General features: G+C 38.7%; 1 protein-coding gene across 3 annotated transcripts in view; it reads left to right on the forward strand.

Annotated features, from left to right (window-relative positions):
- Positions 1–17,104, forward strand: part of LOC105475346 (reelin) — a 510,664-nt gene that overhangs the window by 466,920 nt on the left and 26,640 nt on the right. For all 3 annotated transcript variants that reach the window (XM_011730519.3, XM_011730520.3, XM_011730521.3), the window contains exons 50-53: positions 1,096–1,352; positions 4,639–4,793; positions 12,376–12,590; positions 14,701–14,878. In XM_011730519.3, the coding sequence (XP_011728821.2) occupies positions 1,096–1,352; positions 4,639–4,793; positions 12,376–12,590; positions 14,701–14,878 (805 nt within the window). The remainder of the gene's footprint in view (positions 1–1,095; positions 1,353–4,638; positions 4,794–12,375; positions 12,591–14,700; positions 14,879–17,104) is intronic.

Genomic DNA, 17,104 nt, shown 5'->3' on the forward strand with positions numbered 1-17,104 from the left:
CCGAGGTGGGTGGATCACCTGAGGTCAGGAGTTAGAAACCAGCCTGGTCAACATGGTGAAACCCCGTCTCTACTAAAAATACAAAAATTAGCCAGGCGTGGTGGCATGCGCGCCTGTAACTCCAGCTACTCGGGAGGCTGAGGCAGGAGAATTGCTTAAACCCAGGAAGCAGAGGTTGCAGTGAGCCAAGATTGCACCATTGTACTCCAGCCTGGGCAGCAGAGTGAGATCTCTGTCTCAGGGAAAAAAAAAAATACTTTGTGAGGAGGATGGTAAATCTAAGGACGTTATCTTCCCTGACAGATTTTATGAGTTATGAATATAAATACAAAAGGTTGATATGTTCCTGGGTTTTCATATATAATTGTGATTAAGGGGCATTTTAGACCTCATTTCTAGCTAATTCAGTTTCCTGTTGGAGCATGGAGCCACATTTTTCCATGTCTGTCCCTGGTGAGTGAGACAGGGATAGATAGCATGCTGGGCTTGCTAGCCCATGGTTCTCACATGACATTTTCTATGAATATATAGAATTTTAAATATTTTCAACAAAGCATATAAACAAAGTCAATGTCTGCACCATAGACAACTGATAATGGACCTGGTACCCTCAGGCTGACAGTCCAAATGTCCTCCCACAATCCAGTGTCCATACCCCAAGTCACTTGCCAGCACTCACGGAAACAGAGTAAAAACAAGGTGCCAGGGAAGGAAGCAGAAGAAGCCAAACACTAGGTGACAGAAAAAAGTCAGCATTTTGGCTTATGTCTACCAAAGTGCATATACTCTAGGCCTACAGATACCAACCAGGTATGCAAAAAACTGTGCAGTCCCTCCAAAGCCTGCCCACAGACAGAACCAATTGGTAGTTCCAGGATACTTGAATCTGTTCACATTCTATTTCCCTCAATTTAGTGACTACTGAGACTTCATAAAATTAAGCCAGTTAATTGTGGTTTTTGAAAATTATTTTAGCTAATGTCCTTCCCTCACCTACCATGTGACATATAGTATCTTATGGCTGGTTGTAAATCTTTTACTCAAGATATTTGACAAGGGTTCTTTCCCACACCCTCCCCCATCATTTTCCTATAGATTTGTGAATATCCTTCTCCCTCCTGATGCTAAAGAGATTGCCACTCGCTTCCGCTGGTGGCAGCCAAGACATGATGGCCTGGATCAGAACGACTGGGCCATTGACAATGTCCTCATCTCAGGCTCTGCTGACCAAAGGACCGTTATGCTGGACACCTTCAGCAGCGCCCCAGTGCCCCAGCACGAGCGCTCCCCTGCAGACGCCGGCCCTGTCGGGAGGATTGCCTTTGACATGTTTATGGAAGACAAAACTTCAGGTAAATTATGCACAGCACTAAATAAAAAGCCCAGTGGAAATGCAGTGGTTTGGATTTGGGTCTTTTCAAAGGGGCGAAGTGGGGAACCTTTTCAAATGTTCCAGTGGTGCAGAAACACTGAAAAGGGTGTCATCCTTTTGTTCCTCTCAGCCTTCCTGGTTGGCATTTTAACTAAATCTTTTCTTTCATTCAAGCCAGCTAGTGTGTTTTTTAAATATAGCAATCTATAATTTTATTAACAGGATGATTTTCTTTTCTTAGAAAATGTTCAGTGTTTCCTGTTTTCTAGTTTGGGTAGAAAGCCAAAGATTTCTACCCAAATCTTCTACCCAACAAATGACATTTCCCAGTCATTTGTTTTAATATCTGAAGACAAGTATTTTGTTTTGCTACAGGGCAGACACATTTGCATTTCATGTCTTAGGTCATGTCCCAGGTCTTGCTTGTTACCATTCATTCCCCATAGGGGTTTTCAATGATACTGGTGAAGCAGGAAGGACCTCTTTGTACTCCTCTCTTTTTTTTTTAAAGACAGTTTCATTATTTTGCCTAGGCTGGAGTGCAATGGCACAGTCCCAGCTCACTGCAACCTCTTCCTCCCAGGTGCAAGCAATTCTCCTGCCTCAGCCTCCAGACTAGCTGGGATTACAGGCATGCACCACCATGCCCAGCTAATTTTGTAATTTTAGTAGAGATGGGGTTTCACTATGTTGGCGAGGCTGGTCTCGAACTCCTAGCCTCAGGTGATCTGCCTATCTCGGCCTCCTAAAGTGCTGAGATTACAGGCATGAGCCACCACGCCCAGCCTATCCTCTCATTTTTAATGTTTTCATTTCATGACACTATTCTGGTCATCTTTATAAAAAGTGGTGTCTTGTATTAAGTCTGTATCTTTGCCATGCCATGTATTTGGTTATACTACATGAAACATGGCATCTTCAGATAAAGCAGTGATATTCATTATATATCTCATACTAACATGTATCTAAACAGTAAAGATAGATATACTATTATGCCAGTATTGATTCAGACAGTGGAACTCTGTCACACCCAGCTCAGCCCCTAGCATCTTGCATGGAAAGGACAGTCATTTTTACAATAGTAAGACTGATAAGAATCTTCCGGAGGAACAGCATGTCCTGGAAAAAAAAAATCGAAACTTGAAGAATTTTAAAAATTTTAATTTCAGTTAATATTTTATTGTAAAAGTATACATGTTCAAAATGTGAAACTGAGAAAATACATAAAATCATAAGGATGAAAATAAAAATCACTCAGGGGATAACCATTGTCAATATTTTGGCATATATTCTTAGAGTACATTTACATAAACATATTTTTAACAAAATTATAGTCTTATATATGTCATAGCTTCTTTTTTTGTTTATAATTAAATCCTTATCATTTCCTCATATCCTTAGATATCTTTGAATATAAAATTGTAGTAGCTATATACTCAATAATGCTGGATATTTAGGTTAATTTCACTAATTCATTTATTAGTATATTATGTGGCATAACATAACAGCAGATATTTACTTTGAAACACTCTTGTTTAAAAAAAAAACAAAAACTTGTAAACAGAAGAAGCTTAAAATGTCCCTCACCACTACTAAGTGTCATATTCTCTTAAGAAGGTTACTGAAATTTGCTTACATAGATCTGGTTCAGAACTTTGCTTCATTACTCATTTATTTTTTTCCTGTATAATGGTTTACATAAGTGAGTTTACAATCAGAGAGAGAGAGGGAGAGAGAGAGAGAGAGAGAGGATCAACACATAAGATGTACTCTGCATTAATCAATTCATAGTCTTACTACTTAGGTTTTCTTTAGACTCTTCCAAATCTATTCCTTCAGTAGTATTTTGCTGAGTACATTTCCTCAAAGTGTTAACTGTTAATCAGGTTTAGGAGTCAAGACTTATTAAAAGAAATATTTATCCAGAATACTTGAATATCCATACCTAAATAATCAAATATTAAGAGCATTACCAAGGTAAATTTATAACAGTATTATCTTGGAATCCTAATTTCTTAAATAATCTCTTTAATAATATTTTATTTTACTTTTGGCCAAATTAAATATGGCTTCACATTTTAGGACTTAAAATTAGCCTTTATAACAAGTTTGTTATAAACTCATTTGTTATGAACTCATTTCTTAAACTCAAAAATCATTTGTTTATCTAATTAAATAGGGTGGTTGCCAGGATCTGGGGAAAGGGGAAATGAGGAATACTTTTTCAATAGCTATAAAGTTTCTGTCATGCAAAAGAAATAAGTTCTAGAGATCTGTTGTACGACATAGTGTCTATGGTTGACAGGATGATCTTGTGCACTGAAAATATGTTAAGAGGATATGTCTCTTGTGAGGTGTTCTAAACAGCAACCCCCCAACAACAAAAAAACACACACACACACACAAAAGAATACAAGGAAATTTTTGAAAGTGATGGATCGATTTGGTACCTTGCTTGTGGTGATAGTATCATAGGGTGTGCATATTTCCAAAGTCATCAAGATGTATATTTCATTTTTAAAAACAAATTTTTTAGAGATAGGGTCTCACTCTGCTTCCCAGGCTGGAGTGCAGTGACACAATCACAAATTACTGCAGCCCTAAACTCCTGGACTCAAGCAGCCTCCTGAGTAGTTGAGATTATGGGTGTGAACTGCCACACCAGCTAATTTTTTTTTTTCCAGCAGTCAGGATCTTGCTATGTTGCCCAGGCTGGCCTTAAGCGATCCTCCCACTTCAGCATTTCAAAGTGCTGGGATTACGGGCATGAGCCACCATACCCAGCCAAGATGTATATTTTAAATATGTGTAATTTTTGTATATCAATTATATCTCGATAAAGCTATAAAAAAATTCGTTACAAGCTTTTTAGTTACCCAGATAATACTTTCAGAATTTGAATAGAAGTAATGAACCCTCTTCCCTATCCTGTTATTAAAATTATCTCTCCTTCTTTATATGCTACCTAAAAAGTGAAATATCTGTCAAAAAATTAGTTATTTCCTTTTGTTTTTCATTTACAATGCATACAATATGCTTTGTTTCATGTGCAGACTAATATCTATGGTTGTGTGTGTACTAATATCAGACAAAGGGCATATATCGCAATCCTCCTAGTATTTACATTCCTGAAACAATGTGTTTACATTAGTGTTTTGTCTATAGAGTATATACAACATGAGCAGTTTCTACTTAAAATAATTCTATGTATTGCTTAAAGTATTTTTGTCACAGATTTGTCATAAAAATTTGTTCTCTGTTTTAAGTGAATGAGCACTGGCTATTCCATGATGATTGCACAGTAGAGAGATTCTGTGAGTCCCCTGATGGTGTGATGCTCTGTGGCAGTCATGACGGACGGGAGGTATATGCAGTGACCCACGACCTGACTCCCACTGAAGGCTGGATTATGCAATTCAAGGTGAAATGTTATGATCTTGGCTATATAAACAACCATACATTAGCAATATAACAAATCAAAAATATCAGAGAAAAGATAATCTCATATTTCATTGACTTTATATTTTGAAAAGTAAAATTTACTATTAAAGTAATATACAACTCAACTATATATTGCTTAATGATTAAAAGTATTTTATTTCTGAAGTATTTCAAGATGAAACTTTTTAAAATCTTTTTTATTATACTCTAAGCTCTGAAGTACATGTGCAGAACATGCAGGTTTGTTACATAGGTATACATGTGGCATGGTGGTTTGCTGCACATCAAACCGTCATCTACATTAGGTATTTCTCCTAATGCTATCCCTCCCCCACTTCCCGACAGGCACCAGTATGTGATGTTCCCCTCCCTGTATCCGAGTGTTTTTGTTGTTCAACTCCCACCTATGAGAACATGTGGTGTTTGGTTTTCTGTTCTTGTATTAGTTTGCTGAAAATGATGGTTTCCAGCTTCATCCATGTCCCTACAAAGGACATGAACTCATCTTTTTTATGGTTGCATAGTATTCCATGGTGTATATGTGGCCACATTTTCTTTATCCAGTCTGTCATTGATGGGCATTTGGGTTGGTTCCAAGTCTTTGCTATTGTGAAGAGTGCCTTAATAAACATACGTGTGCTGTGTCTTTATAGTAGAATGATTTGTAATCCTTTGGGTATATACCCAGTAATGGGATTGCTGGGTCAAATGGTATTTCTAGTTCTAGATCCTTGAGGAATCACCACACTGTCTTCCACAATGATTGCACTAATTTACACTCCCACCAACAGTGTAAAAGCATTCCCATTTCTCCACAGCCTCTCCAGCATCTGTTGTTTCCTGACTTTTTAATGATCGTCATTCTAACTGGCATGAGATGGTATCTCAATGTGGTTTTGATTTGCATCTCTCCGATGACCAGTGATGATGAGCATTTTTTCATATGTTTGTTGGCCACATAAATGTCTTCTTTTGAGAATTGTCTGTTCATATCCTTCGACCACTTTTTGAAGGGGTTTTTTCTTATAAATTTCTTTAAGGTCTTTGTAGATTCTGGATATTAGCCCTTTGTCAAATGGATAGATTGCAATTTCTCCCATTCTGTAGGTTGCCTGTTCACTCTGATAATATTTTGCTGTGCAGAATCTCTTTAGTTTAACTAGATCCCATTTGTGAATTTTGGCTTTTGTTGCCATTGCTTTTGGTGTTTTAGTCATGAAGTCTTTGCCCATACTTATGTCCTGAATGGCATTGCCTAGGTTTTCTTCTAGGGTTATGACTTTAGGTCTCAACATTTAAGTCTTTAATCCATCTTAATTTTTGTATAAGGTGTAAGGAAGGGATCCAGATTCAGCTTTTTGCTTATGGCTAGCCAGTTTTCCCAACACCACTTATTAAATAGGGAATCCTTTCCCCATTGCTTTTGTCAGGTTTGTCAAAGATCAGATGGTTGTAGATGTGTGGTGTTATTTCTGAGGCCTCCATTCTGTTCCATTGGTCTATATATCTGTTTTGGTACCAGTACCGTGTTGTTTTTGTTACTGTTGCCTTATAGTATAGTTTGAAGTCAGGCAGCATGATGCCTCCAGTTTTGTTCTTTTTGCTTAGGATTGTCCTGGCTATGTGGGCTCTTTTTTGGTTCCATATGAAATTTAAAGTAGTTTTTTCCAGTTCTGTGAAGAAAGTCAATGGTAGCTTGATGGGGATAGCATTAAATCTATAAATTACTTTGGGTAGTATGGCCATTTTCACAATACTGGATCTTCCTAACCATCAGCATGGAATGTTTTTCCCTTTGTTTGCATCCTCTCTTATTTCGTTGAGCAGTGGTTTGTAGTTCTCCTTGAAGAGGTCCTTCACATCCCTTGTAAGTTGGATTCCTAGGTATTTGATTCTCTTTGTAGCAACTGTGAATGAGAATTCACTCATGAATTGGCTGTTTGTCTGTTATTGGTTTATAGGAATGTTTGTGATTTTTGTACATTGATTTTGTATCCTGAGACTTTGCTGAAGTTGCTTATCAGCTGAAGGAGATCTGGGGCTGAGACAATGGGGTTTTCTAAATATTCAATCATGTCATGCAAACAGAGACAATTTGACTTCCTCTTTTCCTAATTGAATACCCTTTATTTCTTTCTCTTGCTTGATTGCCCTGGCCAGAACGTCCAATACTGTGTTGAATAGGAGAGACAGGTGAGAGAGGGCATCCTTGACTTGTGCCTGTTTTCAAAGGGAATGCTTCTAGCTTTTGCCCATTCAGTATGATATTGGCTGTAGGTTTGTCATAAATAGCTCGAGACACATTCCATCAATACCTAGTTACTGAGTTTTTAACATGAAGGGCTATTGAATTTTGTCGAAGGCCTTTTCTGCATCTATTGAGATAATCATGGGATTTTTGTCATTGTTTCTGTTTATGTGATGGATTACATTTATTGACTTGTGTATTGAACCAGCCTCGCATCCCAGGGATGAAGCCAACTTGATCTTGGTGGATACGCTTTTTGATGTGCTGTTGGATTTGGTTTGCCAGTATTTTATTGAGGATTTTTGCATCGATATTCATCAGGGATATTGGCCTGGAATTTTCTTTTTTTTGTGGTGTCTCTGCCAGGTGTTGGTAGCAGGATGATGCTGGCCTCATAAAATGAGTTAGGGCGGATTCCCTCTTTTTCTATTGTTTGGGATAGTTTCAGAAGGAATGGTACCAGCTCCTCTTTGTACCTCTGGTAGAATTTGGCTGTGAATCCATCTAGTCCTGGGCTTTTTTTGGTTGTAGGCTATTAATTATTGCCTCAATTTCAGAGCCTGCTATTGGTCTTTTCAGGGATTCAACTTCTTCCTGGTTTAGTCTTGGGAGAGTGTAAGTGTCCAGGAATTTATTCATTTCTTCTAGGTTTTCTAGTTTATTTGCATAGAGGTGTTGATAGTATTCTCTGATGGTAGTTTGTATTTCTGTGGGATCAGTGGTGATATCCCCTTTATCATTTTTTATTGCGTCTATTTGAGTCTTCTCTCTTTTCTTCTTTATACTAGTGGTCTATTTTGTTGATCTTTTCAAAAAACCAGCTCCTGGATTCATTCATTTTTTTGAAGGGCTTTTCGTGTCTCTAGCTCCTTCAGTTCCGCTCTGATCTTAGTTACTTCTTGTCTTCTGCTAGCTTTTGAATTTGTTTGTTCTTGCTTCTCTAGTTCTTTTACTTGTGATGTTAGGATGTTGATTTTCGATCCTTCCTGCTTTCTCTTGTGGGCATTTAGTGCTATAAATTTCCCTCTACACACTGCTTTAAATGTGTCCCAGAGATTCTGGTATGTTGTGTCTTTATTCTCATTGGTTTCAAAGAACATCTTTATTTCTGCCTTCATTTCGTTATTTACCCAGTAGTCATTCAGGAGCAGGTTGTTCAGTTTCCATGTAGTCGTGTGGTTTTGAGTGAGTTTCTTAATCCTGAGTTCTAATTTGATTGCACTGTGGTCTGAGAGACAATTCGTTATGATTTCTGTTCTTTTACATTTGCTGAGGAGTGCTTTACTTCAAACTATGTGGTGTGATGTGGTGCTGAGAAGAATGTACATTCTGTTGATTTGAGGTGGAGAGTTCTGTAGATGTCTATTAGGTCTGCTTGGTCCAGAGGTGAGTTCAAGTCCTAGATACCCTTGTTAATTTTCTGTCTCGCTGATTCTCGTTGATCTAATACTGACAGTGGGGTATTAAAATCTCCCACTATTAATGTGTGGAAGTCTAAGTCTCTTTGTAGGTCTCTAAGAAGTTGCTTTATTAATCTGGGTCCTCCTGTATTGGGTGCATATATATTTAGGATAGCTAGCTCTTCTTGTTGCATTGATCCCTTTACCATTATGTAATGCCGGTCTTTGTCTCTTTTGAACTTTGTTGGTTTAAAGTCTGTTTTATCAGAGACTAGGATCGCAACCCCTTCTTTTTTATGCTTTCTGTTTGCTTGGTAAATATTCCTCCATCCCTTTATTTTGAGCCTATGGATGTCTTTGCACGTGAGATGGGTCTTGACTCTTCATCCAATTTGCCAGTCTATGTCTTTTAATTGGGGCATTTAGCCCATTTACATTTAAGGTTAATATTGTTATGTGTGAATTTGATCCTGTCATTATGATGCAAGATGGTTATTTTGCCCGTTAGTTGATGCAGTTTATCCATAGCATCAGTGGTCTTCACAATTTGGTATGTTTTTGCAGTGGCTGGTACTGGTTTTTCCTTTCCATGTAAGTCTTCCTTCAGGAGCTCTTGTAAGGCAGGCCTGGTGGTGACAAAATCTCTCAGCATTTGCTTGTCTGTTAAATATTTTATTTCTCCTTCGCTTATGAAGCTTAGTTTGGCTGGATGTGTAATTCTGAGTTGAAAATTCTTTTCTTTATGAATGTTGAATATTGGCCTCAACTCTCTTCTGGCTTGTAGAGTTTCTGCAGAGAGATCCGCTCTTAGTATGATGGGCTTCCCTTTGTGGATAACCTGACCTTTCTCTCTGTCTGCCCTTAACATTTTTTCCTTCATTTCAACCTTGGTGAATCTGACGATTATGTGTCTTGGGGTTGCTCTTCTTGAGGAATATCTTTGTGGTGTTCTCTGTATTTCCTGAATTTGAATGTTGGCCTGTCTTGCTAGGTTGGGGAAGTTCTCCTGGGTAATATCCTGAAGAGTGTTTTCCAACTTGGTTCCATTCTCCCCGTCACTTTCAGATAAACCGATCAAACATAGATTTGGTCTTTTCACATAGTCCCATATTTCCTGGAGGCTTTGTTCATTTCTTTTCACTCTTTTTTCTCTAATGTTGTCTTCTCGCTTTATTTCATTGATTTGATCTTCAGTCTCTGATATTCTTTTTTCCACTTGATCAATTTGGCTATTGATACTTGTGTATGCTTCACGAAGTTCTCGTGCTGTGTTTTTCAGTACCATCAGGTCATTTATGTTCTTCTCTAAACTGGTTATTCTAGTTAGCAATTCATCTAACCTTTTTTCAAGGTTTTTAGCTTCCTTGCATTGGGTTAGAACATGCTCCTTCAGCTTGGAGGAGTTTATTACCCACCTTCTGAAGCCTACTTCTGTCAATTCATCAAACTCATTCTCTATCCCATTTTGTTCCCTTACTGGCGAGGAGTTGTGATCCTTTGGAGAAGAGACATTTTGGCTTTTGGAATTTTCAGCCTTTTTGTGCTGGTTTCTCCCCATCTTCGTGGATTTATCTACCTTTGGTCTTTGATGCTGGTGACCTTTGGATGAGGTTTATGAGTGGACCTCCTTTTTGCTGGTATTGATACTATTCCTTTCTGTTTGTTAGTTTTCCTTCTGACAGTCAGGCCCCTCTGCTGGAGTTTGCTGGAGGTCCATTTCAGACCCTGTTTGCCTGGGTATCACCAACAGAGGCTACAGAACAGCAAAGATTGCTGCCTGTTCCTTCCTCTGGAAGCTTCATCCCAGAGGGGCACCCGCCAGATGTCAGCGGAGTTGTCCTGTATGAGGTGTCTGTCGGCCCTTACTGGGAGGGGTCTCCCAATCAGGATACACAGGAGTCAGGGTTTCACTTGAGGAGGCAGTCTGTCCCTTATCAGAGCTCAAATGCTGTACTGGGAGAACCGCTGCTCTCTTCAGAGCTGTCAGGCAGGGATGTTTAAGTCTACTTGAGCTGTGCCCACAGCACCCCTTCCCCTAGGAGCTCTGTCCCAGGGAGATGAAGGTTTTATCTGTAAGTCCCTGACTGGGCGCTGCTGCCTTTTTTCCAGAGATGCCCTGCCCAGAGAGGAAGAATCTAAAGAGGCAATTGGCCTTTCTGAGCTGAGGTGGGCTCCACCCAGTTCAAACTTCTGGGTGGCTGTTTACATGGTGAAGGGAAAACCGCCTACTCAAGCCTCAGTAATGGCGGATGCCCCTCCCCCCACCAAGCTTGAGCATCCCAGTTTGACCTCAGACTGCTGTGCTAACAGTGAGAATTTCAAGTCAGTGAATCTTACCTTGCTGGGCTCCGTGGGGGTGGGACTCGCCAAGCCAGGCACTGGAGGGAATCTCCTGGTTTGCCAGTTGCAAAGACTGTGGAGAAAAGCGCAGTATCTGGGCCGGAGTCCACTGTTCCTCCTGGTACAGTCACTCACGGCTTCCCTTGGCTAGGAAAGGGAAATTCCCTGACCCTTTGCAGTTCCCGGGTGGGGCAACACCCCACCCTGCTTTAGTTCGTCCTCTGTGGGCTGCACCCACTGTCCAACCAGTCCCAATGAGATGAATCGGGTACCTCAGTTGGAAATGCCAAAATCACCAGCCTTCTGCATTGATCCTGCTGGGAGCTGCAGACAGGAGCTATTCCTATTCGGCCATCTTGCCAGCTCTCTCTCAAATTGAAACTTTTATAAGAGTAAATGTGTTCCTGCTTGGGATTAAATACTAATAAAAATATCAACAATAAAAATGTAGGATACTGATTATAACTCCCTGAGTTAAATCATTATGACTTAGGCAATTTGTTTCATCAAGAGAAGATTAAAACTATAATGGTTATTTTTACATTTTTTCCCTCTTACCCATCTCTCCATAAATACAAACTATAACTTAGAAATTTAGGTTAAATAAGACCTTTTTTTCTGAGACGGAGTCTCACTCTGTTGCCCAGGCTGGAGTGCAGTGGCACAGTCTTGGCTGACTGCAACCTCCGCCTCCCGGGTTCAGGCAATTCTCCTGCCTCAGGCTCCTGAGTAGCTGGGATTACAGGTGCACACCACCATGCCCAACTAATTTTTTATTTTTAGTAGAGACAGGGTTTCACCATGTTGGTCAGGCTGGTCTCGAACTCCTGACCTCGTGATCCGCCCACCTCGGCCTCCCAAAGTGCTGGGATTACAGGCGTGAGTCATGGCCCCCAGCCTCTACTTTTTTTTTTTTTTTTTTACAAGAACATTTGGATGTTTCTGGAGAAAAAAAAAAAAAGGAAAACAAAGGCATGATTAGCATTAATGTCAACATCAACTTGGGCTAATATTTAGGCCAAGATTTTATGTGAACCAATTTATTCTGTCTACCTAAATCCCACTGTAATAACAGCAATGTCACATCATGGCTATCACCATCAATGAAGGGTGCTGTGCCTTGTTTAAACTACCTTCAGTTATTATTTCATCTTACTTGTAGTTGAAAGTGTTGTATTAAGAGTCATAAATTATACAATAAAATAGTAAAATTGGTAAAGCTGTTAGCAGTCCTTCTTGGTTAAGTATTCTGCCAAATAGAAGTGCCAGACCATTAGCACAACTAACAGTTTGTAGGAGTGAGCCCAGGCCTTCCAAGGCATTCAGCCAGTATGGCAGAAGCATGGGGTCTAAGTTTCTCTCCAAACCCCCTACACAATATATTTGGCACTTTCTATAATTTGTCACCTGGGGCAATCATTTCTCTGTCCGTTAGCAGAACAAATAATGAATCTGAAAATACAGGATGAATGTAGTAACGTGCGTATCAAGTGATCAGCAGCTTTTTTGTTGCCAAGTCCTTGGAGAAGAATCATATAGTTTTAATACCTTGATCTTGCTTTTCTGTTTATTAGATCTCTGTTGGATGTAAGGTGTCTGAAAAAATTGCCCAGAATCAAATTCATGTGCAGTATTCTACTGACTTTGGTGTGAGCTGGAATTATCTGGTCCCTCAGTGCTTGCCTGCTGACCCAAAATGCTCTGGAACTGTTTCTCAGCCATCTGTATTCTTCCCAACTAAAGGGTGGAAAAGGATCACCTACCCACTTCCTGAAAGCTTAGTGGGAAAGTAAGTAGAAAACCAAAACAAAGCTTGGTTTGTTTTCCAAGCATCCAGAAGCCCATTAGGTACACTGTTGTCAAGCCTGAAATTATGTGCATTTGTGGGAAAAGTGCTTTCTTTCTCCCTAACTCTAAAGGTTCTTTAATTGGTGACTTTCATCATAACTTCCATGATGAGCTAACTTCAGACCTCAATTTGTAATCCTCAGACTTGGCAAAATGGGCTTTCGCAGACTCTTCTATTTTCCACACCTCAAATGGGAACAGAGCAATAATTATGGCCTCGGAGCCAGATGAAAAGGTGTACCCTACCTTCTCAACCTTGTAGACTGTGGACCGCTGTGCACTATATACTTTCCACATTATTGCCTTATCATTCCATGATAGACAGAGCCAGGAGCAAATCCTAACTCATCATGCTATTTCTACCAGTGTGACTTACAGGATCCATTTTCCTCTTACCAAAGCATTAAGTTCTGATCCTGCAGTGAGAGGTAATCAGCCTGGACCAGTGATGAGCACAGGTAATTACACCTTGCTCTGCAAAGTCTGTGGATATATTAATTTAAGGCAATTCCTTAAATTAAAGATTTATCTTCTACTTTAAAAGTAGGGGGAAAGATACACAAAGGAAAACAACAGGTGCACCTCAACTGTATTAATCAGATGGTCTGACTAAATGAATCTTCTTGTGAAACATACAGAGCCTTTGAATAAAGTGCTTACACACAGATTTCCCAGTGTCCCATAGATATTATTATTACCACTCATGGTTTTCTGGAATGTATCTAAAGAGCTTATTCAATTAACATACTAAGGAACTAAATCAGGATGCTTTCAGCTGCAAGGAACAGAAAACCCAATTCAAACCAGCTCAAAATTTGTTGTATCTATAATGAATGAATCCAAAGATAAATGAACTCTAGGGTTGGTTGATTTGTAAGTGGAACGGTGTCTTCAGGGACTGTTCTGCCTTATTCTCTTAAGAGAATGTCTGCTGTCCACAGCACTGGCGCCATACTCTGCTCTCTCCGGCTGGTTTTGAAATTGAACATGAGATGGCAGCCAGAGAACTGGGACAGGATGCTTCCGTACTTATGTCCAGTGAGAAAGAAAAATAGTTGCTTTTTGTTCCGAGACAGCCAGAACAAGCACCACCTTGCATCCCATTGGTACCAATTAGCCACTCAATAGTTAGGAAAGTGATATTACGATGATCATTTCATGGATTATCTGGGGCGAAATGGATGCTGGGGAACCACCATAATGTCTATCATAGACTCATTTTCCCCTCCCATTCTCTCTCTTTTTGTAATAATGAGGTATAATTTACATTCAGTAAAATACATACATCTTAATTAATTATTCAGATCAATGAGCTTTTACTGTTGTGCAACCCACGTAACCACCACATAAAACATGGTACAGAACATTTATATCACCCCAGAAAGTTCCTTCATGTACTTTGGACTCTTTAAACCAAAACAGCATGGAATATTTTAATATAAGGATAATTATGAGGTTTGTTTTTTCCCCCCAGAAGACAGAGAAGAACAAAGATGAAATTAAAATCTCAGAGAAAATGTCCTTTAATATAAGCCTTTCAAAATTGTTTTGTAATTAGCACAGTTACTCTGAGAATATTGATTGTCTTCAGGGAATTCAGAAAATGCTGCCTCCCAACGGCCTGAGGGCTGTGTGTATGCTGACAAGGCTCTTGTCAAAGGCGTCACTCACCTTCTGTACAATTTCAGGAATGAAATTAGTGAATCTAAATTGAGTCATGACCACAGAACTCCAGTTCAGAAGAAACCTGATTTATGAAAGTTACAGATTTGTATATTTAAATATTTCTATTTCTGGACACAGAGATTCCACTGATTTTAACTTTGTTGTGCAAGTTTGCCCCGATATTCTGAAATTTAAATAAAACCAGCTTGAAAGTTCCATTACTAGAAAGATAAAAGTGCTCAGAAAACATTTTTTATTAACCTGTTTCATCTAGTAAGAGTGTCTTAAATGTTTTTTCTCTTGAGTACTGAATACACATGCAGGACAATGGACCTAAATAAAGTTAACTTTTGTTTTTCACTCCTTTGCTTTTGCATTGTCAATAGTCCAGTGAGGTTTAGGTTCTATCAGAAGTACTCAGACATGCAGTGGGCAATCGATAATTTCTACCTGGGCCCTGGATGCTTGGACAACTGCAGGGGCCATGGAGATTGCTTAAGGGAACAGTGCATCTGTGATCCGGGATACTCAGGGCCAAACTGCTACTTGACCCACACTCTGAAGGTAAGGGTAAAGCTCTGGACAGAAGCATTACTCACATCATGGGCCATGCCTAGGAACCAACTTATATATGAGACATAATCTATAACAATGTCCTTTGGGTCCCCCAGGAAATAAAATCATTTGAATAGAAACTTTAAAAATGCTTCCTAAGTACAAGAATATTAGGATCAAGTTCTAGTACAGTTTATCCAATTCATAAAATGAGCCAGACTGTACGGATTACAAATGATAAATACTCTGGGTTTTTTTTTTTTCTTAAGCAGACTCTTTATAAAGTCAATATTAAGCCTTTTTTACTTCACTTTTTCAACTGATGCACTATTTGAAGGAGGATATTATTGTTACTGTTGTTATGAAATAAAGCAGATAATATACATTATCACAAAAGACCAAATTTTCAAAAAGGCCTAAACAGTACCTGAATTTTTGTTTAGAAAATTCTATGTTCTGATTTGTTGACTACTGAAATGGGGTTGTGTATTAAGAATGGAGAGGTCATTTTTGAAAGCTTTAGCTGTTACATCATTATTTAATATGCAAAGCAAATAGTTACCCAACACAGTTGCCATATATGTACTCTAATTCTGTGAATAAACATAGTGCATTTGTCATTACAATAATAGATAAATGACTCGGCTAAAAAAAGCAAAATTCCTAGTGATTGAAATCCAACATATGAAAGGCAACAATGTAAACCAAATCTGTTCTGTCATTTGTGTTTGTTCTAATACTTCAACTATGGAATTGAACATTTTTTAAATAAAATTGGAACAATGCTCATTTGTGTCTGAAGATGTAAGTACATTATTAACAAATGAGGTTACCACAGGGAAAACATAGCTTTATATACCACAGATAATTAATAAACTTTTGAAAATCTAATTTCTTTCATGAGCACTCAAATTTTATTAGTATTCCTCAGTTGGATAAGAAATTGTACAAATCTATAAAACTATAAACCCTGATTAAAATCTTCTAATGATAGTTTATGTGGTTAACCACGCATTTCTTCTAACACTTGTTTTCTTACAAACCTTCAGTTATAAAACATATTCATTTGCTATCCATTAGTGGGATGACGTCAGACTGACATTTGACTGTATATCTTTAACTATAGAATTATCTTCTAAGTTTAAGAAACTGTTTAAATCATTTTAACTACACAGTAAGATAGAATGCTCCTTAAATGAAAAAATATAGGTTTTTCTGTATACAGCTATTGCAACTGCAACTAGAACAAATTGCCTTTATGATATCTTTTCATCATTTTAAACAAGAAAAAATGTGTCTCTACCTAATACAAATCTGCATTATGGATAAAATGAAAGTACTGTGGACAGAATGAATGGGGAAATTAAGACCTTGACTGTGAGGAGATAAGTAAATTTTACATAAAATGTAGCCACGAACCTTTATACTTTGTACACTCTCTAAAAAATAGATTTCCTGGTTGTCAATCATTCTCAGTTACAAGGATAAACTGGAGACCCAGGGAAAAAATATTTTATTCTAGATTTTGAGTACTTGTCGCCCTACAACTTGGCCCTGATAAACAGGTGAAACATCTTTCAAACTGCCTTCTAAAGTTTACTTTCTTTTGACTTTATATAGAGAGATTTGATTTCAAGTGTCCCTGCCTAACCATATAGACCTTCAGGGTTCACTCTGTGCTAGAGCTGAAGGATCTTGGCTGCCTCAGGCAGTCTCCAAAGTGAGGGCACACACACCAGGACAATCTATTGGGGAATGTTGGTGGGAAAGTGCTGGATTGCATGTTTATATTTTATCTTATTGCTTTCAAATTTCCTTTTTTTTTTTTTTTTGGCATGTTTCATAATACATTACAATAATACTTTTATATACTATATAAACAAATATACATATTTGGGGGTATATGCTTAAATAACTTTTTACAAATAGAAGTGTTACTATAATATGGCCAGGCATGGTGGCTCACACCTGTAATTGCAGCACTCTGGGAGACGGAGGTGGGCAGATCACTTGAGGTCAGCAGTTCGAGACCAGCCTAGCCAACATGGTGAAACCCCATCTCTACTAAAAATACAAAAAATAGCCAGGTATGGTGGCACACACCTGTAGTCCCAGCTACTCAGGAGGCTGAGGCATGAGAATAGCTTGAACCCGGGAGGCAGAGGCTGCAATGAGCCGAAATTGTGCCACTGCACTCCAGCCCAAGTGACAGAGCAAGACCGTCTCAAAAAAAAA

This window comes from Macaca nemestrina, chromosome 4, assembly GCF_043159975.1.
Source record: "Macaca nemestrina isolate mMacNem1 chromosome 4, mMacNem.hap1, whole genome shotgun sequence".
In the NCBI taxonomy this organism is placed as follows: Eukaryota; Metazoa; Chordata; class Mammalia; order Primates; family Cercopithecidae; genus Macaca; species Macaca nemestrina.